At 34.8% G+C, this 22,929-nt stretch overlaps 4 protein-coding genes and 1 long non-coding RNA gene across 8 annotated transcripts; all 5 read left to right on the forward strand.

Moving 5' to 3' along the window:
- Positions 1-505: 505 nt before the first annotated feature.
- On the forward strand, positions 506-1,519 carry LOC141710586 (general transcription and DNA repair factor IIH helicase/translocase subunit XPB1-like). The gene is made up of 3 exons (XM_074513157.1): positions 506-684; positions 984-1,144; positions 1,237-1,519. The coding sequence occupies exons 1-3, from the start codon at positions 604-606 to the stop codon at positions 1,499-1,501; spliced, it is 507 nt and encodes a 168-aa protein (XP_074369258.1). The 5' UTR covers positions 506-603; the 3' UTR covers positions 1,502-1,519.
- A 1-nt stretch (position 1,520) lies between these two features.
- LOC141713858 (general transcription and DNA repair factor IIH helicase/translocase subunit XPB1-like) lies at positions 1,521-7,537 on the forward strand (the record flags this gene model as incomplete). The annotated part of the gene is made up of 15 exons (XM_074517426.1): positions 1,521-1,583; positions 1,741-1,875; positions 2,054-2,134; positions 2,257-2,344; positions 2,546-2,883; positions 2,993-3,068; positions 3,146-3,339; positions 3,901-4,064; positions 4,150-4,222; positions 4,731-4,844; positions 5,073-5,153; positions 5,283-5,342; positions 5,585-5,668; positions 6,059-6,183; positions 7,223-7,537. Coding segments are annotated over 15 exons (1,767 nt in total), but the record flags the coding sequence as incomplete, so codon positions are not given.
- Positions 7,538-8,275: 738 nt separating this feature from the next.
- LOC141711644 (glutamate receptor 2.5-like) lies at positions 8,276-11,723 on the forward strand. 3 transcript variants are annotated; one of them, XM_074514240.1, is made up of 5 exons: positions 8,276-8,683; positions 9,057-10,318; positions 10,427-10,736; positions 10,815-11,209; positions 11,347-11,723. In XM_074514240.1, exons 1-5 carry the CDS (start codon positions 8,446-8,448, stop codon positions 11,581-11,583), a joined length of 2,442 nt encoding a protein of 813 aa, XP_074370341.1. In that variant the 5' UTR covers positions 8,276-8,445; the 3' UTR covers positions 11,584-11,723. The 3 variants fall into 3 exon arrangements, with proteins under 3 accessions (XP_074370341.1, XP_074370342.1, XP_074370343.1); XM_074514241.1 differs by having other exon boundaries at positions 10,815-11,262; positions 11,347-11,522; XM_074514242.1 differs by having other exon boundaries at positions 10,815-11,235; positions 11,347-11,522.
- A 1,439-nt stretch (positions 11,724-13,162) lies between these two features.
- LOC141711646 (uncharacterized) lies at positions 13,163-16,078 on the forward strand. The gene is made up of 3 exons (XR_012571427.1): positions 13,163-13,299; positions 13,748-15,229; positions 15,326-16,078. It is a non-coding gene; the product is annotated as an uncharacterized LOC141711646 (long non-coding RNA).
- Positions 16,079-18,684: 2,606 nt separating this feature from the next.
- LOC141711647 (uncharacterized) lies at positions 18,685-22,783 on the forward strand. Of its 2 annotated transcripts, none has more exons than XM_074514243.1 (5): positions 18,685-18,842; positions 20,488-20,590; positions 21,033-21,155; positions 22,009-22,111; positions 22,218-22,783. In XM_074514243.1, the coding sequence occupies exons 2-5, from the start codon at positions 20,496-20,498 to the stop codon at positions 22,479-22,481; spliced, it is 585 nt and encodes a 194-aa protein (XP_074370344.1). In that variant the 5' UTR covers positions 18,685-18,842; positions 20,488-20,495; the 3' UTR covers positions 22,482-22,783. The 2 variants fall into 2 exon arrangements, with proteins under 2 accessions (XP_074370344.1, XP_074370345.1); XM_074514244.1 differs by having other exon boundaries at positions 18,700-18,842; positions 20,491-20,590.
- The last annotated feature ends 146 nt before the right edge of the window (positions 22,784-22,929 follow it).

The following is a 22,929-nucleotide window of genomic DNA, read 5'->3' on the forward strand; positions in this document are numbered from 1 at the left end:
ATAATACATCCGATTTTTACCCCGATTAATCCCCGATTTTCAATTAATTCTAAATCGATAACTCGACCGATTTTTCCCGATTCCCGATTTTTACAACACTGGTCGGGGTTTTGTCCCAATTTTTTTTTTAAATTCTTAATAAAATCTATTCTAAATCTCGGAAGAAAAAGACATTAACACCCTTCAAAACCCTCTTGTTTACATATCTACCCTTATTTTTGGGCTCGCTCCCCCGCCCATTTCTATTCTCAAACACTCAAGCCCGTTTCTAATTTCTACCCCAATCCCTATATATACACGCAGTATGCACAATCTTATAGAATATACTTCCCAACAAAAATTGATATAACTCATACATTCAGATATTTGAATCATGGGCCATGGTAATTAATCTTATTAAAAACTACCCCATATATCTTTTTAATTTTTAAGGGATTTTATTATGATCTTGTTGAATAATGTTTCGATTTCAGGTGAAAAAGATCCACCGAGAAAGAGGCAAAAGTGTAATATGGTTCTTTACATTGCCCCCAACTTTTTTTTTAAATCTTTTTTTTGTGAGATTTTTTGGTTCATATTGTTGTATGCATTGTATTGTTTAGGATGATCATAATGCTGGAGGTAAACAAAAAGATTATGAAGATGTTTTTTATACGAAAGAGCTCGAAACCATTGATGAAGATGGTATGTTGAAGTGTGTGTGTGTGTGTGTTTTGGACCGAAAAGATGATTATATTTTGTGTCTTGTTAGCCCTTTTAGTTGATATGCATGTGTGTGCGCAATGCTGATCGGGTATATTATGTATTTTGTTACTTGTTAGCATATAGACGGCTTAACTGGATTTTTATATTATATTGTAATGACCTTGATTGATATGGGACTTGAAAACTCTTTAGTTGATTGCTAATTTAGTTGAATATTAAGATTTAATATGCTCTCATAATATATTTAGTATAATGTGAAATGTAATGATTTATTGTAGGAAATAAGAGAAGAGATTTTACAATGTTGGAACTTAAGCCAGATCATGCAAATAGGCCATTATGGGTCAGTCCTGATGGCCGCATCTTTCTCGAGACTTGCTCTCCTTTTTTATGAACAAGCATCTGATTTTCTTATCACTGTTGCTGAACCAGTCTGCAGGTAAATTTTTTGTTTGACATTTAAGTCATTAAAAATAAATTCGTATGATTTGGGATTTTGAGTTTCATCTGTTGATGTTATTTGTTGTGTAGGCCAGAGTTCATGCACGACTATAATTTGACCCCACACTCACTGTATGCGGCTGTATCAGCGGGTTTTACAACTGAAACTGTTCTATCTGTCTTGAATGCATTGTCAAAAACAAAGCTTCCAAAGGATGTTATTGACTTCATACATGCTTCAACTTCCAATTATGGCAAAGTGAAGCTAGTACTGAAAAAGAATCGGTATTTTGTTGAATCCGCATTTCCAGAATTGGCCTTTTGTTGCTTCAGTTATTCAAGCATGGTTGATTAAGCTTGAGTTAAATTTTTATTGGCAGATACTCAAGTTATTGCTTAAGGATGAAGTTATATCTCGTTCGAGGATTTCTTCTGAGGTGTGTTTTTTTTAATTAGTATGTATAACAGTACTCATCATTAGGTTCGTATGTGTTTCTATGTTGAATTATTTAAGTCAGCTAGTAGAATTTGTCCAAAATTTCGTAGATCGAGCTTCTTTTATGTCTTCCACACTTTTTTTGTCGGGGGATGCAGGGAAACTATGATTTCACAATTAGCAAGTCATTGGGTGAAACAGAAGGTAGACAGGAGGAGTTGCTAACTGAAGCACAGTTTGCTGCTATAGCTAACGGGAAAGAAGCTCACTCATTTGAAGTCGATCCTGCTCAGGTAAATGGATTCATCCGTTGTAATTGGATATGTATTTCCTGTTAGGCAGTTACTTTGTTAAGTACATTTGAATTCACTACTAGGTTTAGGCACAGTGGGATCCCCCTTTCATCTCTTGTTTGTAGATCATCTTTTGAATGCTGGACAGTTCATTGACTAGTACTTTTCTTAATAACAGGTTGAGAATGTTAAACAGCGTTGCTTGCCAAATGCTTTAAACCATCCAATGCTTGAGGAATATGACTTCAGAAATGACACTGTCAGTTGTTTTTCATTTCATTTAAATAATTGTGTCCTAGCCTTCCTTTTTAATCTTTCTTCTTGCCATTAGCAGGTTATTTGTTTCTATGTTTATCCATAGTTTCTTTTTCAACAATACAGGTTAATCCTGATCTGGACATGGTTCTGAAGCCTCAGGCACAGCTACGACCCTACCAAGAAAAGAGTCTCAGTAAGATGTTTAGCAATGGTAAGGTTCATTGTGCCTCATTGATCTAAATTTGTTGATAATATGCCATGGTTCTGGCCATATTTAAGGTTGTTAACAGTTCTACAATTCATTATGATAGGGACATCATCTACAGCATGTATAACTACTCGTGGTTAATTGAAGGACTACTGGTTCTCACTAGCTTGTTCATGTCCTTTTTTCATTGAAAAAATACTGCAGGCAGAGCTAGATCTGGTATTATTGTTTTACCATGCGGTGCAGGGAAGTCTTTAGTTGGTGTTTGCGCAACGTCCCGTGTAAAAAAGAGCTGCCTGTGTTTGGCAACAAATGCTGTTTCAGTGGACCAGTGGGTAGATCAATTCAAGTTGTGGTCAACCATTCAAGAAGATCAGATCTATCAGTTCACCTCTAATAGCAAGGAGAGATTATGCGGAAAAATTGGTGTTGTTGTGACTACGTATAACATGTTAGCATTTGATGGGAAGCGATCTAAAACATCTGAAAGGATTATTGAGGAAATAAGAAACAGAGAATGGGGTTTGCTACTCATGGACGAGGTAATCACATGATTGCGTGGCAATCGATATTTTAACCCTATAGATTATCTTGTGGACATAATTTATGTATCTTCCGATAAGTTTTCGCCTAAGTTTTCATTTTGTTCAGGTCCACGTGGTTCCTGCTCACATGTTTCGAAAGGTCATCAGCATTACTAATTCTCACTGCAAACTTGGGTTAACTGGTTTGTCTTATTACATTGATTTATATGCTTTTGAAGCGGTCTTGTTTCAGTCCAATAACAAGCTTTGTTAATCCCAGCAACACTTGTGCGTGAGGACGAAAGAATCACCGATTTGAACTTTCTGATCGGGCCCAAGTTGTATGAAGCAAATTGGCAGGATTTGGTAAGAGACGGGTTTATTGCAAATGTCCAGTGTGCCGAAGTTTGGTGTCCAATGACAAAGGAGTTCTTTGCCGAATATCTGAGGGATGAAAATTCTAAAAAGAAACAGGTCTGTTGGTTTAAAAATCTGTTTCGGAATTTTGTACTAGTTAAATTCCGCAGGGGGTGCAAATTAGGTAACATAGCAATGGATATTGACCACTAAAGAATGCAGCCCTAAAAACAGTTTCTTACTGTGCGAAAGTAACTAATCTAAAAAGTGTTTTTGTTTTGTTATATAAGATTCAATTGTTATACAAAACCCCTAAAACAAGAAATTCGATGAATAAATGAGAAGATATTAATCATTTATGGTTTTAGATCCCTATCCAGTTCTTAATGGACTAGTTTGTTTTTCTTTAGTTACTTCCATTCCTTTATGCTTGTAGGTGACAATTGGGTAATGTGGAAATAAGCCAGTTAAAAAAACCACACAAAAGAAAATGACTAGATTTTGAAGTTTAACTTGATTTATTAGTGTCTTCTATTCTGATATTTAATATTTTATAATTGCTTGTAACTTATTGTGTATAATAATGCCATTTTACAGAATGTCACTATATAACTTGTTTGTCAACAAATCACATAAACTTAGTAATTGCTTTCTTTCTCGTCAACTGATTATTCCCAGGCACTATATGTGATTAACCCTAACAAGTTCAGGGTCTGTGAGTTTCTTATTCGATTCCATGAGGAGCAACGCGGTGATAAGATAATTGTATTCGCTGACAATCTTTTTGCACTAAAAAAATATGCCACGAAGCTCCAGAAACCTATGATACATGGTGCTACAAGGTTTTTGAGATGTCTGACTGTTTAAGATATACTCTTCTTCGTGCCATATCATATTACTAAACAGGAATTACTTTGTGCAATGTAGCCATGCTGAGAGGACCAATATCCTTAAATCTTTCAAAACAAGTCCTGATATGAACACAATTTTTCTTTCAAAGGTATGTACAAGTTGAGTTAGACGATTATAATGATTGCATTAACTTTCGGACTAATTCATTTATTTTAGTTGATATTTTTACCTGCCTCCACAAAATGATTCGATTATTTTTTTGAGTTTTATCTTCATCAGTTTCATATGGCGTCTTGTTGGTGAAGCTCATGGTTGGTTTGGAGAAATTCTAGATAATTTATGTTTCCATAATTAGTAGAATCCTCTATGATGGGTGTTGGTTGTTTTGATGTATGGGCATACCTTTTCTTTACCATGCGCTACACATTTTACCTAGGTTATCCACTGCCTTTACGATGCTCAGTCGGATTTACATACATAAGTAATGGATTTTTTCTAGCATAATGCTTTAAGTTATCATTAACCACCAGATTACATGGGAAATATATCCAATATAAGCATTATACATTACCATGTTCTACACTGTTAAACATACGTATTTATGATTTGTTTTCTCTTGCAGTGATGATCTAACTTTTGTTAGTCATGTTGTTTAGGTAGGCGATAACTCTATCGATATTCCGGGGGCAAATGTGATCATTCAAATTTCGTCACATGCTGGTTCAAGACGTCAAGAAGCACAACGACTTGGTCGTATTCTCAGGGCGAAGGTATTAGTATAGGTCTTTAATTTGCTCAAGTATCCCATAATTTTGACCGGAAAAAGTTACATGACTGCCATCATGTATATTGTAATTAGAATATGTTGTAATAATTATTTGCACCATACTTCTGTATAAAGTATTTATACATATTTTAAAATCTTGAAGTAAATAATAATGCTTGAATAAAAAAATTACTTGGTGAATAAATGTCTGTTTTCTTTGCTGTGTTGATAGGGTCGGCCTCAAGACCGAATGGCAGGTGGTAAAGAGGAGTATAATGCCTTCTTCTATTCGCTAGTGTCAACAGATACACAGGTAGTTCGCTATTTCCTTTGCCCATGATGTTTCAGTATTTTGAGCTTAAATTGTAGCACTGTAAGGTTCTCTGAGGTGTAAATATCCTTGAAAGAGTTGTATGCTGAATTCCTTATATGTTGGATTCAGGAAATGTACTACTCAACTAAAAGGCAGCAATTCCTGATTGATCAAGGGTACAGCTTTAAGGTACAACGAGTCTTACTTGTTTGAATATGTAGCAATCTTATCGATCTCTTCCATCTTCATTCTGATGGGACATAGTTAATAATTTATTTATATATGTAATGTGACCCATTTTATTGTGCCTATTAGAATATGAGAGATATATCACTAATCAACACATTTGACACGTTCTGTTAGAAATGTGTTAGCAGCATTTCTTCATATATTACACGTGCGGTGAATAACTGTTATACCCTTATTTGTAGGTAATTACGGACTTGCCTCCGCCCAATGCAGGTCCAGAGCTGAGCTTTTATAGTCTTGATGACCAAAATGAACTTCTTAAAGAGGTATTTTATACGTAAATTGGTTCAATACTTTTTGGGGTGGCGTACCTGAAATGACTTATACATGTATATTCTTGCTTGGACCAAGTATAATCTATGAATTCACAGATATAAATAGTAACTCAATAATTTATTTATTCTATTTGGTCAGGGAATCCTTAATTAAGACACACATACTTGTGATTTGTTTGACGGGAGTATTTTACCTCATATTTTATGTTGCCTTTCGCGACACTGATTAGCATTGCCTTCCCAGTTCCCAAAGATTATTTGAACTTAATAGCCTTAATGTTTTGAAGTGTCTTTTGTGAAAGTTGTGTTATAGTTAGCGCTAATGCATTTCTGTGGCTGGAGTCTTTGTTTTTATAAGTCATTCTTTTTCCTTCCATTCAGGTACTAAGTGCAGGCGATGATCAAGTTGGTTTGGAGATATTAGATGAGGACACGGATGATTTAGCCCGTCGTTCCATGGGGTGTATGAGTTACAGGTCAGAAGGAAGTGGCAAGATTTACATGAGGTACAAGTATGGTTTTTAATTCTTGCCTTTACATTCATTGTTCACTGGTTCACTTTGATCGCAATTTTAAAAGAAAGACTATTGGACATTTGTTTGTTAGGGTGGGGGATCTAAGCACATATTCATTCTGAAAACTTTGTACTCCGTATTAGTTTTATTCAGTGGCTGATTTTGTTTGTTAGGATATGCTGGAATAAAAAGTAGATTTAAATATAGAATTAAAAAAAAATACATATTATTTTTAAAACAAATAATTTTCAAAAATCTAAATTATTAGATTGGTCTTGATTAGTAATGCAAGAAATATTAGTAGCATATAACAGATATATTTGAGCTTGTTTTCTTATAAAAAGTTTACAACAAATATTGATTTACTGCTCCAAACAAAATTAATTTTACAAAATTGATGTAATTAATAATTATTTTGTGAAGTCAAACTAAAAATAGCTATTTTGTGAAGTCAAATTACAAGATACTTCATGGTTTTTTACACTTAAGAAATCATTTTGTGAAGACAAATTACAATTACAAGATATCGCATACTTCTAGTTCTAGCTCTAGTTTGGGATGAAGAAATGGAGATCTAGCCCCCTTCCACCCCCTTTCCTCTACACTCATCAGCCACCGTCTTTGTTTGGCTCAGTCCTGTACTTTTTAGTTTTGACAAGTTCTTTGAAAGACATATATGTATAATTTTAAAGACATATATGTATAATTTTATTGCATATCATTGAAAGATGTATTTAAATTGAGGTAGAGAGTTTTAGCCTTGCAGGTTGCAGCCCTTCTCCATGACTAAGTCATGTGTTCAATTTCCCACTCCCTTTACCTCGCCCTTGTAAAATTAAGTATACTTATAAAAAAATCTGAAAATTGATTGAGATTCATTATAAATTTTCCGAACTTGCCTGTGAAATAAACTTGATTCTTATCTTTCTTGCACAAGTACAAAGCATCTTTGAATTTCTAGTTTCTACCTTAAGCTCATGCTCTGTAAATGACTTTCTTATTACTTGTCTGTCTTGGATCATCGACACAGCACGGAACGAAACAAAGGCTACATGAAAGGCAAGTCCAGGAATCCAACAAAGAGACATTCACTTTTCAAGAACCGGTTTGTTAAAGGATAATTCTGCGAGCAAAACAGTACTCCGAGCTTTGAAATGCATATGTATGATCTTTTTAAATTTTGAACACTCTAGTATGTGATTATTTGGTACATGGATGGACTAAAGCTGGAGAGTTACCAAACCTTAAAGCCTATGAATTTTAAGTCTTGTACATAATTTCAGTTTAGCATATTGCTCTTTATCACTCTCATTCTTTTTACATGAGCATTGGCTGTTTCGGAACACCAGCAACTGTCTACTTATTATGTATCCAGTTTTTTAAGCAATCAAAGTAGGTTAATGGTTCAGACAAGTACAAGCTCATTTTGTATATGGTGCTCTTGAGCGGTGGTGGCCGCGCTTAAAATTGGCATTAATTTCTTATTTGAAGTTAAATGTCAATTAATTTATTCTATGAAATCTTAATCACTCAATTTTTTACGAAATTGTAGAGTCTACTCACGAGACAGAGACAAAAGTCATACATATTTTTCATGTACAATCTTCTTTTAATATTCAAACAATTGACCATGGTACTGATATTTAAGTACCCACTAGTCCATTCTATAGTTTGAATAATGCTCAACCGGCAATTTCCTTTAACTTTCCTAATTATGAAATGTAAGGGTATTTGGGTGATGTCAAATAAGTGGTTTATTGACTTATAAGCTCGTAAGTACTTATCGACGAGTGTTTGTCGACCCAACTTATAAGTTGAATTTACAACTTATAAGCTGATAAGTTGAATGTTAGTGATGACGTATTTTTTCTTAACTTATTTTGTTATTTTGTTTTTTTTTTTAATTTTAGTTTTGAAATACATGTTTGTAAATGTTATTTAAATTTAAATTTCAGAAATTAAGATAATTATATTTTTATAATTATTTATTTTAGTTCATTTAAGTACAAAAATCCTGACATATAAGTAAATTATCTAAATACTTATATAACTTATAAGTAACTTATGTAGAACACTAAACACTAAACACTACAACTTAAAAAGAATCCATGACTCCATCTTACTTGGAATACCCAACTGAGTTCTTGGAGAATGATTACTCAAACAAAAAACTATAATCCTTATTCATCGAGGTCAAGTCCTTACTGATTTGCAAGTACTCTGCAATCAGTAAGACTCGTGTTTTGTAAGAAAATGAGCTCGATACCTAGTTACATCTTCTCCATTGTGTTGTTAGTCTTGCTTTCTCTGCAGCGAACGACAAGCATCCAAGTTGTTGTAGGTGCCATTATAGATGGTACATCTCGTGCGGGAAAGGAGGCAAATGTTTCCTTGCAGATTGCTTTAGATGATATCAGCAGAAAGGCCGATCAAAGAATGGTGTTGCACATAACAAATTCCCATGGGAAACCTGCCGTGGCAGCTCTATCAGGTAGACTATATCATACATCCTGAAATATTTGAAGGTTATTAGATTATAGAAAAGAGCTAAACTACTGCAGTATCTAATTTGCTCGAGAAAACATACTGACTGCACAATACACCTGATCTTTTTCATAACTAGAAAGAAGAAGAAAAAACAACATTTAGGCTTTTACAGAAATATAGATGCATTTTCATTTCATTGATGAAATTTTAATAGGTCATATTTTTTTTAATAAAGTGTGGAGCACTATCATGTCATCACTTCTGTGTATCTGGAAAAGGTTGTAGATATAGAATTTTAAATATGTTTAGCTGGTAGCTTAGTCCAACAACTTCACTCTGAGAAAGTTTTAATTCACTTGGTCATGTACACAATGCAGCCAAGAGATTAATAGATGCGAAGGAAGTTCAAGTCATTATTGGACCACATACATGGCAAGAAGCATCACGAGTTGCAGAAGTTAGTAGCCAAGGTAATATCCCTACGTTCTCACTTTCTGATTACACTCCAAGATGGGCCATGAAGCGCTGGCCTTTCCTTGTTCAAGCCTCAGTATCCAATCAAGATGCACAAATGAAAGCTGTGGCTGCAATTGTGCAGTCTTGGGATTGGCATCGAGTCAACATAATATATGAAGATGATACTGATTCTGCTTTTGGCAGTATCATCCCCAATCTCATGGAGTCCTTACAGGAAGTAGGAGCAGAAATAAGTCACCTTGTACCCCTCCGATCTTTCAATGCTTCATCATTGACTGAAGAGCTAACAAGGCTAAGAGAACAGCAGTGTAGAGTTTTTGTTGTTCATACGTCTATAAAAGTAGCCACTCACCTATTTCAGAAAGCGAAAGAGATGAAAATGATGGAAAAGGATTATATCTGGATTGTCACTAACACAATTGCTGATTTTTTCCATTCCCTCGATCTTACCACCATTTACTCGATGCAAGGCGTGATAGGAGTCAAAAAATATTTTCCAACTTCCGGTATAAGATTTGTAGATTTCAGAAAGAGATTCCAAAAAAAGTTCAGTTTAGATTATCCTGAAGAAGGAAATGATGAGCCTGGGATCTCAGCAGTGGAAACCTATAATGCTCTGTTGGCAGTAGCACATACATTTGGTGGAAGGAAAGTGCAATTTTCTAAGCAAAGTGAAATGTCTTTGGACAAAATTTCTTTCCTCCACTTCTATGGGTTGGCTGGTAGAGTTCAATTCAATGGAAGAAAATTAACCCCATCTCATATGTTTGGAATTGTCAACGTAATTGGAAAGAGCTTCAAAGAACTTGGAATTTGGTCCAAAGGATTAGGTTTCTCAAAAAACATAGACGACATTGCTATCCACAACTCCTCTATGCAAAACTTGGGGCAAGTAATTTGGCCCGGCCAATCGTTGCACACACCAGAAGGATGGGGACATTCCAATAGTTCTGGGTTTTGGCGAAATGGTGTACCTACTGGAAGCATGTTTAATCAAATGATAAACATTTCACATGATCCACAGACTGACAATTTAACTTTTACTGGATATGTAATTGATACCTTCAGAGAAGCCATGGCCCGGTTGCCATACTACGTGCCATATGAATTTATCCCTTACAATGGAACATTTGATTCTTTGGTAGAACAAGTTTACCTAAAGGTGAGTGTCAATTTTCATTCATGTTGCCTTCTTCACTATGTTATATTAATAAGCCTATAATTATACTAGTAGTTTAACAATCATTTGGTATTGAATGTAATCTAGCAGAAATTTGATGGAACAGTTGGTGTGAGTGTGATAGCCGATAGATATAAATATGCAGACTTCACACGTACCTATACAGGATCATCACTGGTAATGTTAGTACCTGTCGAGTCAAAAACACCCTCCCGAGCTTGGCTTTTCCTGAAGCCCTTCACAAAAGCCATGTGGCTGCTAATATTCTTTATAACCATTTACAATGGCTTCGTCATATGGTTGATTGAGAGGAACCACAACCAGAGACTTCAAGGCTCTGCAATGGATCAAGCAGGAATCCTAATTTGGCTATCCTTTACCACTCTCTTCTCTTTGCAGGGTAATAATATGTGCAATCTCTCATTATGATGTCAGGCTGCTACTATGATAATATACTATAATTGTTTGTCATATGCAGGGGGAAGACTTCATAGCAATTTGTCACGTACAGCAGTAGTGGTCTGGCTCTTTGTCGCGTTGGTAATCACACAAAGTTATAGCGCAAGTCTTACTAGTATGCTCACCATGCAGAAGCTTGAAGCTAAAATTTCTGATATAGAGACACTGAAGACTAAAAATGCGATAGTTGGGCATACAAGAGGATTCTATGGTAACTATTTACAAAACGTGTTGGGCTTCAAATCAATTAACCTGAAGAGTTTCAGCTCGCAAGAAGAATATGCTAAAGCGCTTAAAACTGGAGAAATTGCAGCAGGGTTTATCCATGCTACCTATCTTAAGCTTTTTCTTGCCAAGCACTGCAAAAGCTTTGTTGTAGCAGGACCATCATATAAAGTAGGGGGACATGGATTTGTGAGTAATCTCATCCCAATTAAGATGTATTACCTGAAACTTCAACCGATATGGTAGTCTGGATGCTTAACTAAAAGTATGTGTTTAATATTATACGATGAACTAATGAAATATGACTTTGAATTTTATTTCATCAGGCATTTCCAAAGGGTTCACCAATAATAGCTGATTTTGACAAGGCACTGTTGGAAGTCACCGAATGTGGGAAGCTTCGAGAACTGGAGGACAAGATGATTGGAGAAGAGAGATGTGCTGATGCGGACTCAAGTAATGATGATGAAGTTAGTCTTAGCTTAAATAGCTTTTGGATTCTTTTTCTGTTTACAGGGGTGACAACAACATGTTCTCTAGCAATCTATATTTTGGGAAGCTAAAACATCTGTAGAAAATATTCTGACAGCATTATTAAAATTTGGAAGCATCAGAGAAGTCGATTTTCCAGAAAAATCTGTGATGGTAACTAGTTATGTTCTAAGTTCTAACCATTAGATGCGTGCATATAACTATTGTAATTACAGTTATATTTTACATGGTTTATCCATATATATGGTTAATCATCCATATCTACATCAGTTGTTGCCTAATTAGCTTATTGAAATCACCATATGGAGCAGCATTATTGTCTAGATTATAATGCTGCTGAGAACTTATAACTGAAGATTATATTGATTAGCCACTATGACAATTTTGACTGCAGGTTATTTTGATTAGCCACTATGACAACTATGTGTTGGTTTCATATCTCTATTATACGGAGCAGCATTATTGTCTAGACTATAATTTATACCTAAGATTTAAGTTTAGGGCTACCTTTCTATGAATGGATTCTTCTGTATTTTTTTAATAATTTCTACACCAGAAAGTATAAAGTCTACATTTAGGTATTAAAAGTACTAGCTTAATAAGGCCCATGCACGGGTCTTGGTTAGTATTTATATATTTTAATTTTTTTATATAATTTTATTAAAATTTAATATAAATAATTAAATAATATATAATGATTATATAATTATAATTTCAAGTTAGGTTCAAATAATATATTATTGATGAGATCTTATTTGTATATAACAATGTAAATGTTTATTGTTGGTGAGTGAGATTCGAATATGCAAACTTATATGTATCTTTATAAATAATATAAATTTTGTTATTAATGAGATTCGATCATGAGAACTTATATGTATTTTTATAAATAATAATATAAATATTTGTTGTTGACAGGATTCGAACCTGACAACTTGTGGAGTGTATTTTTTTAGTATTTAGATCTAACGGCTCTGATTATTTGATGATGAAGATCCGGCGGTCGTGATAGAAAGGGATAACCAAAATAAGGGATTAACCAAACTACAAATTATACCCCATTCCGACTATTATAGTATAGTATAGTATAGATGAGATCATCCATAAATATTACCAATTATCATAGCAAAGCATGAAATTTCCATGCAAGACAGATTATTTTAAGTTGAAGCAGCCTCAAGATTTGTCTTTTACTAGATTTACTGACAGAATGAAAGAGTAAGTAAAACATTCTTGACTTTATTCAATATTTTTCCAGTGACAAGTATTGTTCTCGACTTCTGATGAATAGAATGGGCACCAGTTCCAATCAGTTAATGATTAGAATAATCATGAAATGCAGCTTTTCAAAGTTTCACTTAAAACTTATAAGTCACCAAGATTTTATCACAAATTAAAATATCCCGGTGAATTACTGTAGAAAATTATTCTACAGGGTTAAAATCATTCAGATTATTGAGAACTTCCGCAAATAACAAAAATTATTAGGTTACTCTACAACTTACAACTTCACAAGTCCCACCTAGTACTCTACAACTCATAAGACATAATGCGCATGTACCAAATAGAAATGAACATAATACCTGGTTTAGTGTTGCTTTATCTGCAGCAAGCGACAAGCAGTCAAGTGATTATAGGTGCCATCATAGATGGCACATCTCGTGCTGGATAGGAGGCAAATGTTTCTCTGCAGATGGCTTTAGATGATATCAGCAAACAGAGCAATCAAAGTTTGATATTGCACATAACAAACTCTCATGGGAAACCTGCCTTGGCAGCTCTATCAGGTAATCTTTATTCTATCTTGAAAATTTTAAAGGTTACAGGGTTGTAGAAAGATCAATACTACAGCAGTTTATATTTTCGTCCCTGAAATTAATCATCATCTCTAAATCAATTTTCGTTCTGCTATAAATTGATGGTTATCATATCACTCTGTCAGCCACAATTGTTCATCGTGAAAAGAAGTGTCATTTTTGTAAAACAATTATGAAAGAAGTGCAGAAGAAATAATCACACATAGCATTATCTTCACAAAATGATGAAGTAATTAAACACAATACAAAAAAAAGCTCGCATCAAACTTCAATGTGGTGTTCAATGTGAACCACACGAAAAAAAAGAGAAATTAGGCAGCAATAGTTCTTAAAATTTTGGTTGCTGGTAGCAGCTTAGTAGGCTAATACCAATACTATAATAAAATTTAGTTTTCACTTGATCATGTAAACAATGCAGCCAAAAGATTAATTGATTTGAAGGGAGTTGGTCATTATCGGACCACATACATGGCAGGAAACATCCCGAGTTGCAGAACTTAGCACCCAAGGTAACATCCCTACTTCCTCTCTTGCTGATTCAACTCCAATATGGGCCATGGAGCACTGTCCTTTCCTTGTTCAAGCCTCAACATCCAACCAAGATGCACAAATGGAAGCGGTGGCTGCAATAGTGCAGTCTTGGGAATGGCGTCGGGTTAACATAATATATGAAGAGGACACTGATTCTGTCTATGGAAAGGTCGTCCTTCATCTCTTAGAGTCCTTACAAAAAGTAGGAGCAGAAATAAGCCACCTTGTACCCCTCCAAACTTTCACAACTTCATCATTGTCCGAAGAGCTCACAAGGATTAAAGGAGAGGAGTGTAGAATTTTTATTGGTCATACAGCTGTAAAATTGGCCACTCACCTATTTAAGAAAGCAGAGGAGTTGAAAATGATGGAAAAAGATTTTATCTGGATTGTCACCAACACGATAACTGATTTTCTCCATTCTCTCAATCTTACCACCATTTACTCGATGCAAGGTGTGCTAGGAATCAGAAGATATTTTCCGGAGACCAGTACAGCATTTGTGGAATTCAAAAGAAGATTTCAAAGGAAGTTCGGTGAAGATTATCCTATGTTTGGAGTTGTCAATATCACTGGAAAAAGTTACACTGAACAGTAAATTTGGAATTTGGTCTAAAGGATTAGGCTTCTCAAAAAGCACAGATGACAATGCTGCCTACAACTCTTGCATGCCAAACTTGGGACAAGTATTTTGGCCTGGGAAATCATTGTACACGCTAAAAGGATGGGTACTTTCCAATAACTCTGATTTTTGGCGAATTGGGGTGCCCACAAAAGTCATGTTTAAACAACGTATAAACATTCTGTTTGATCCGCAGACTAACAATTCTACATTTACTGGATATGTGATTGATACCATCAAAGAAGTCATGGCCGCCTGCCATATCAAGTGCCGTATAAACTTGTTCCCCTTCAACGGGACATTTGATTCTTTGGTAGAACAAGTTTATTTGAAGGTCAGGGTCAATTTTCATTCATATTTCATATCTATCTGGCAAAAATGTTATATATTTTAAGTGGACTCTTAACAGCTATTTGATATTCCATACTATCTAGCAAAAAATTGATGGAATTGTTGGTGTAAATGTGATAGCCCATAGATATAAGTATGCAGAATTCACACATACCTATACAGAATCATCATTGTCCATGTTCGCACCCGTCCAATCAACAATCCCCCACAGAGCTTGGCTATTCATGAAGCCCTTCACAAATGCCATGTGGCTGCTTATATTAACTACAACCATTTACAATGGCTATGTCATATGGTTGATTGAGAGGAACCACAACCGGAGACTTTAAGGCTCTGCAACGGATCAAGCTGGCATCCTAATTTGGCTATCCTTTACCACTCTCTTAACTTTGCAGGGTAATATGTGTAATCTCTCATTATGAAGTTTAGCTCTAGAGAAAAACTGAAGTCAAACTGCAAATATGGCCTCATTCTAAAATTGATTTTATGCAGGGAGGAGACTTAATAGCAATTTGTCACGTATGGCTGTAGTGGTATGGCTCTTTGTGGCATTGGTCATTACACAAAGTTATACTGCATGTCTTACTAGCATGCTCACCTTCCACAAGTATCTGGAAAAAGTGTGGGGCTTCAAATCAAAAAACTTGAAGAGTTTTAGCTCGCAACAAGAATATGCCGAAGCCCTTAAAAGTGGAGAAATTGCAGCAGGATTTATGAATACTTCTCATCTCAAACTTTTTCTTGCCAAGTACTGTATGAACTTTGTTGTAACAGGACCATCATATAAAGTAGGGGGACAGGGATTTGTAAGTAATTTCCTTGTTTGTCGGTCTGTTTTAATTAAGCATGCATATTGTACCAAATACTACCAATGAACTAATGAATATGATTCTGAATCTTGTTTCATCGGGCCTTTTTCAAAGGGTTCCCCAATAATAGCCAATGTGGACAGGGCACTAATGGAAGTAACTGAATCCGGGTCCTGGGAAGCTTCGAGAATTAGAGGAGAAAATGGTTGGAGAAGAGAGATGTATTGAAGCGGACTCACTCAATGATGATGAAGTTAGTCCAAATCTTAACAGCTTTTGGGTACTTTTTGTGTTGACAGGAGGCACATCAACATGTGCTCTAGCAATCTATGCTCTAGATGGACTTAAGAGCATCCACAGCCCTCGGGGTCAACTCCCTCGGGAACACTTACGCATTCCCCGTCACGTCATCCGAAATGACCCCATAAAAAAGTGACCCCAATCTATCCAATGTTAAACCCACTCCCCACATTTGTGTAGCACTCTTGTATTATTATTATATTATATATCTAATAATTATTTTTATTATTTGATTTTAATTTTAATTTATTAGTATACAAATTTTAATAATAAAATTAAAGTGATTAATTTTTTTTAAATGTCAGTAAAATAAAAAATATGACCCGTAATTAAAATGCATTATATTATTAAAAAACATGAAATTGAAAACAGATGTTGGCGTATCATTATTTCCCTCTGATGAGTAAGTTCAAGAACTACTTAATTTAGTTCTTTGAGAACTTTCACTAGTTCTAGGAGTTCTCCACTTGGGTTGTCTACGAAACTCACGCCAATGATTGTCAAAGTTAGACTTCTTCTTGTAATATTTTAAATGAAGTGCATTAGCTTCCTCAATTATGTTGTCCAAGTTTGAACCGCTCCCGACTCTTCGTAGAGCCTCATCATGACACGATCCAAATTTTTGAGCACCTTCATTTATTCGTTACCACCTTTTTTTCATTGTCATAACTCCTCTCTTAATAACACGAGGATTATATTCTTCACAATATTGATGAATTCGGTTCCAAAATGCATCGGCTTTTTGATCTGTACCGACTAATGGATCGATTGACACATTCAACCATGCACTTATTAAAAGTTTATCTTCAACCCACTTCCACTGACCAACTACTTCTCGTACCTCTTCAGCTTCCTCACAATCATCATTTAAATCAATAATATTTTCATGACCAAAGATCGAAACTTGCATTTTCGGCGAATTTTGAATATTGATAGGTGTTTGTTGCGTTTCAAATTGTGGATTTGAAAATGGCGGAAAAGGAAACTGATATGGAGAATTTTGAGGATATGAAAATGGAAATTGAGAATTTTGAGAATTAAAAGTTAAATTTTGTGGGTTCGGAAAATAGGAATTTGGATATGGATATGGAAATTGAGGGTTTAGATTTTGAGGATTTGAATTTTGGTTTGAAGATGGGGGATTATTTGGATTCATCTTTTGCTAATTTTTTTTTTAGAATTTGAGAGTGTAAATAATAGGAGTTTGGGGATTGGTATTTATAGGAGAGAAATATATTACCGTTTATATAAACGTTAATATTACAACGTTAATATTTTCAACGATAATATTAACGTTATATTCACTTGCGGAGCTCAGTAATCAAGAGTGTGGCAGCAGCTTTTACAGGTTTTATTATAAAAAACTGAATTGGTTTTCAAGTGGCCAAGCCCGGCGTGACGTCCTTGGACCATTTCCGTCTAAAGCACACAATGTTGTCTAGTGTCACAAAAGGTTGGACAAGCCATTTCACGCGGCCCCAGGAGCAAAGCAGCCCCGCGCAGCACTTGCTCTAAGAGAGCTAAAATGTCTCCGGTAGAAGATAGTATCATTCTGACAACAATATTAAAATATCGGAAGCATCAAAGATGCCGATTCTCCGGAAAAATAAGCATCAAAGCTCCCTAGTGCACAGAATACAAACACAAGTGCACTTAGGGTCGAATAGAGGTTCTTAACAAAGTTACCAAACTATGAAAAATTATCAAATATATTATTTTTTAATTTTTTCTCACATCCATGTCACTATTGACAACATTTATTAAAAGTTTGCTCCAATAGTTAAGCAATTTTAAATATTGCCCATGTGATCCCACTATATTAATTTTATATTTAGTTCAATATAAAAGTGAGTCGAGTAATATACACTTTAGATGTTTTTTTATCACCTTTTGCTAATTTAAGAAAGTTTTGGCAACTTGGTAGGCAACCTCTCTACTCCAATAGGTAGACAATTAAGGGTGTCATGCCATATAAACTTGGCAACCCCTCATGAAAATGCTCTTGCAGATTTAAATTCGGGAACTTAGGATTTGAGTCTCATTTATTTCGATGTAACCCAACGAAGTAACTACAACCTGGAACTTTTCGATTGAAATGGAGGAGGCCTAAATTAATATCTATAATCATAGGTATCAGACACAAACTCAGCTTGGTCATGATCTCCAACACACCCTGAAATTGAAAACATAACTTCACTGACATATAGATCATAGATGCATGCAAGTGCTATGAATTATGATGATAGTTGAACAATGAAAATTTACCTAGTATTTTTGTTCAAATCATTCACACGCTGACTCACACCTTGCTAGCACACAAGTTGATCTTAGAACTTACCCGTACTTAAGATGACAACCGTGGATAACCCGACATCTCTTGATCTAATAGTATCTTCTTCGGTAGAAACTTTATTAACATCACTTGATAAGTAACCATATTTTGGGTTTAATAATTTCGGACATACCTATCCTCCTTAAAAATAATACCAAACTCATAATCAGGTTTATCTTATATACATAAAATAACACAATATAACCTTGATTTCTTGACCAAACACCAACTAATACAATAACATGCATATTTTATTTTCCCCTATTTGGGCAAATCTAAAATCAAGAGTTTTTTCGCCGCAAAAAAAAATCAAGAGTTTTAATATAATATTTCATATTACAAAATTTAATATTTATTTTTATTAAATTTAATCTTTATTTAACATAATTTCTTTTATTAAATTTTATACTTTTATATATTATCCAAAAGTATTAGTAGTTACACCCTATATACACTTCATTTCATTTCAAGATTCAACCCTAAAACCTTACTCTATAATCTGGGCTAATCTAAATCTCCGATCCCAACCTCGCCGTCACAACATTCCGGTCACCGTTTTCAAACTCCGGTAACTCTCTTTCATTCACTTATTTATATACTAATTTCTGTTTATTTTTAATTGGACATTTTTAGATTGAAAAGATCATAAATTTAGTTAATAAGCATATTCAGTTATTGAAATTAAGCATGATGATTTAATTAAGTAGCACTATCTTTCTATATCTTGTACTCTTTTTAAATTAATGAAATGTCCTGAGCGTGTTATTTTGTAGTTGTTGTTATAGTGCACAAGGTGTTTGTGAAAATGCCTCAACTAACTAATATGTTAAACAGAAGAACACACTTTTTTCGTGTAGTTGTGGTTTTTTTACAAGCCTGAAATCCCGTCTTTTTCAATACATCGCAAGATTCTCCCTTAGCCCTGGGTTGCGATCGTTGTGTAAATATTTTTAGGAACTGTAATAGTTGATGATATAACGTTCCCGATTGCTCCGGAAGTTGGAGAAATAAGCAAAGATGGATATTTAAGTTTCGATAGAATGGACTTTTCGAAGTCACAACTACCTAAATGCGTAGTGGAAGAAAATGTAGAGCCGACAATTACTGTAGAAATTCTGCTATAAGACTTTTCGAACTCATTTCCCCTATTGGATTAAATGGACATGGTACTTTTTTTTTTGCTAAATGACCATTGTATAAATTTGTAGACCCTTTAGTTTGTAATTTAGTTTTAATAGTATAAAGTGAATGAAGACATAAATGAATGAATGCACCAGCTAATCCTCCGTTGACTATCAAGGCCTTTTTAAAAAGAGAGAGGTTCTTGAACAAGGAATTGACAGTTTTGGATCAAGTGTTGTGAAGCTTATACTATAAGATTAAGTGTGTTCTGGTGGAATTTTCTCACAAAAGTACACTCCATCAGAATTCCAGGACGTATATAGGTTGCAGCTGCATTATTTTTAGGGTGGAAAGACGTGGGCATGGCAGGTAGCGAATAATTCAATATTATATTATCTTCTCATTTCGGGGTGGTTTTTAGTTCGTAAAAGTTATGCTCCTTAGGTATGAATTATGCATCGTCTTCTCATTTAAGAGCAGCCCCTTGATAACGTTCACTTTAATTGCAATGTTTTAGAAAGTTAATATATTGACTACATTAGAAGATTGCAGCATTTCCCAGTAGAAATTTGTACGATCAGAAATTGCAAAAAAAACCTTTGCTTCATTAGAAATAGCTCAGAATTACTATACATGCTTAGATGCGGAAGAAACATGTAGAAGATTAATGTAGTGTATTAAAAATACAGTTGGCAACGTAATATAATATTAGGCAACATATGCAATGCAAATTATTATCTTATAATCTGTTTTTATAAGCATTTTCATTTTCACAAATTGACTACCTATAAAGCTGTGTTAAAACACAAAGTTCCATTGTCATGTTAGGTTGTTATGTAAGTTTATTTTTTAATTTAGATAAATTTAAACTATCCACCATCTATGATCTCTGAGTAAAGTAATAGTGAATGCTTTTTAGTCTTTTATGGGAATTTTTGTAAATAAATTAAAAGAATTGAAGAATGCTTTGTCATCGTTTAATGCACTACTTATCTTTTTAACTTGCAACTAGTGCTTGGATATTAAAATTTTGATGTACTTGCAAGTACTTTTTAAATTTTGATGTATATCTGTGTTGTGCTACATTTCAGCAGCAGAGATGTCGTTCATGAAAGGGGACTTGCTGGCAAAAACTAGGAAGCTTGTGAAGGGTTTGGCCAAAGCTGAACCTGTTTGGCTAAAAGCCATGGAACGGCATGTCTTTAAATTAATAGATTATATTGACTTTTTAATGACATTAAAGATTCCGATTACAAGATGTATGTCTTGTTTTTTGTTTCCGGGCCTGAATATGTTGTAACACTAATGCCTGCTTAGATTTGATCAAAGTTTTGTGCAAAAACTAACAAAATCATCATACTGTTCACTATGATATACTTTCTGCATTCTATCGATACTAATCACTCTTACAATCACTTTTATGAATATAAATCCACTCTGCATGCACAGTATGAATGTTGTTAAGCATTGTTCACATACGCTAACAGCTTTTTTTTTTTAATTTGATTTGGGTTGGATTTAAGAAGTTTTGTCATCAGTCACTGCTTGTACTAATCTAATAGACAAATATGATGAGATATGTCTTTAACCCCACCCCGCCTCCTCTAGTTAATCATTTATAAACTGTGTTATTCAGGGCGCCCCCTGTGACATTCCCTCGCGCCGATAGCAAAGTAAAGACGATCAGTCTTCCTGAGGATGTTTATATTAAAAAGTTCTTCGCAAAGTACCCAGATTCCAAACATGAAGATGCTTTCAAGTACTATGCTCTATCCCTGTACATTCTTTTTTGAACAACTACTATATGACATCCCTGTTTCTTTAATGAGGCCAATCTTGTTAACAGTAATATTCCAATTTAGGTTCATGCAATGTTTTATTACTGCTAATTCTTTGTAAAAAAATGGAATTGTCTGCTTATTTTATGTGTTTAGAAGTCCTTCCAAGTTCCATCAAGTGGAAGAATATTGGAATTTAGTTCTTGTATGAATACCATTTAAATTAGGATAAATTGACTGTGTTGAATTATGCATGGCATCATGTTTAAGCATGAGTATTTACCTCGATTTAACTGATCATCAATCTGTTTTGTGTCTTTGGTATAAAATATGTGTAATATTCTATTTAAATGAGGATACGTGGGACGGTGGGAGGCAAGGGAGCACAGTAATAAGAAATCACGTGCGCTGCAATATCTATATTCACAGTACCAACGGAAACAAGCAACCCTGTATTTCATGTTGGAGTTGTATATGTGCGTGTGTGTGTTCCACTAGTGTTTATGTATAATTGTGGTATGAAACCCTGTGTGTATAATTGTATATAAATTGAAAGAGAATTTAAAGGAAATGATGGAACTTTCAGTGTGTTTATATGCAAGCAGGAGTATATATGTGTAGATGTGTATGTTTGTGTGTGAGTGTGTTGGTTTGTGAATATGTATACTCCCTGGATATTAGGACTTTCCTGAAAGACCTATTCGGAGGAGTAGATCGTTTAAATAGAGATATGGGAATAGAGGATAGAGAGAAAGAGTAAAAGTTTATTTCTGTCTTTTATAAAGGAAACTTGAATTGGCACGTTAACTTTTGCATATTTCCCTTGTCAAACAGGATCTCCGAATTTGATGCCCCACCTGCTCGTATATTTGGTTGGCGGGTTCTTGAACTGAAGGAGCAGGGTGTGACTGAGGAGCAAGCCATGGCTGCTGCAGACGTAAGTAACTTTGACTTTCCCAACGTAACCATGTTTGCTTTAGTTGTATATCCATGCTATGTGGGATTATATGGTCATCTAAAACCTGCGATTTTGATCCCTTCAGATGGAATATCGGACAGAGAGAAAAGCCAGAAAGAAAGCTTACACTCGATTGAAGCAAATTGCACGTCTGCAAGGGAAAAAGCCTCCTCCAAACCCATATCCTTGTCCTATTAAGGAAATACAAGCCGAAGAGAAAAAATATATCAATGAGCGTTTCTATGATCCTGAGGTACGCAAAATTCTGGAGAAGATTAAAGCAGAGAAGAATGCTGAGATGCAGGAAAGGAGAGGTGGAGGTGGGGGTGGGGGTGGGATTGGATGGTAAAATTTATTTACGAGTTTTAGAAGATGGACATGCTTTCAGCTGTTGTGAAGATTCATGTCTTTGAGAAATGTTATTTGTCCTGCAAAGTGAATTGAATGTGTGATCACAAATTATGTAGGTCATTTGTTTCGGCTCGTTTAATCTGGCCCTCTGCCTTGCGGGATTGGCTATGATTAATAGATCTAGTGACTGAATAAGAATGGGAAAATTTGTTCCAATTAGTTATTGTTATCCCAACAAATGGAACTACTAAAACATAATATTCACTAGCTGAAATGTACGTTGCTTGTTCTCATTTTTCATCAAGGCATAATATGAATATGTAGCTCTTATGCTGTACCCTAAATATATAATGCAACAAAAGACCTACGGTTCAGTTTTTCATCAGGATAGCAGAAAGCTGAACCAAGTTTGTAACCCAGTTTGGTCTCAACTTGCAATTGCTCTG

This window comes from Apium graveolens, chromosome 3 (assembly GCF_009905375.1).
Source record: "Apium graveolens cultivar Ventura chromosome 3, ASM990537v1, whole genome shotgun sequence".
NCBI classification, from domain to species: Eukaryota; Viridiplantae; Streptophyta; class Magnoliopsida; order Apiales; family Apiaceae; genus Apium; species Apium graveolens.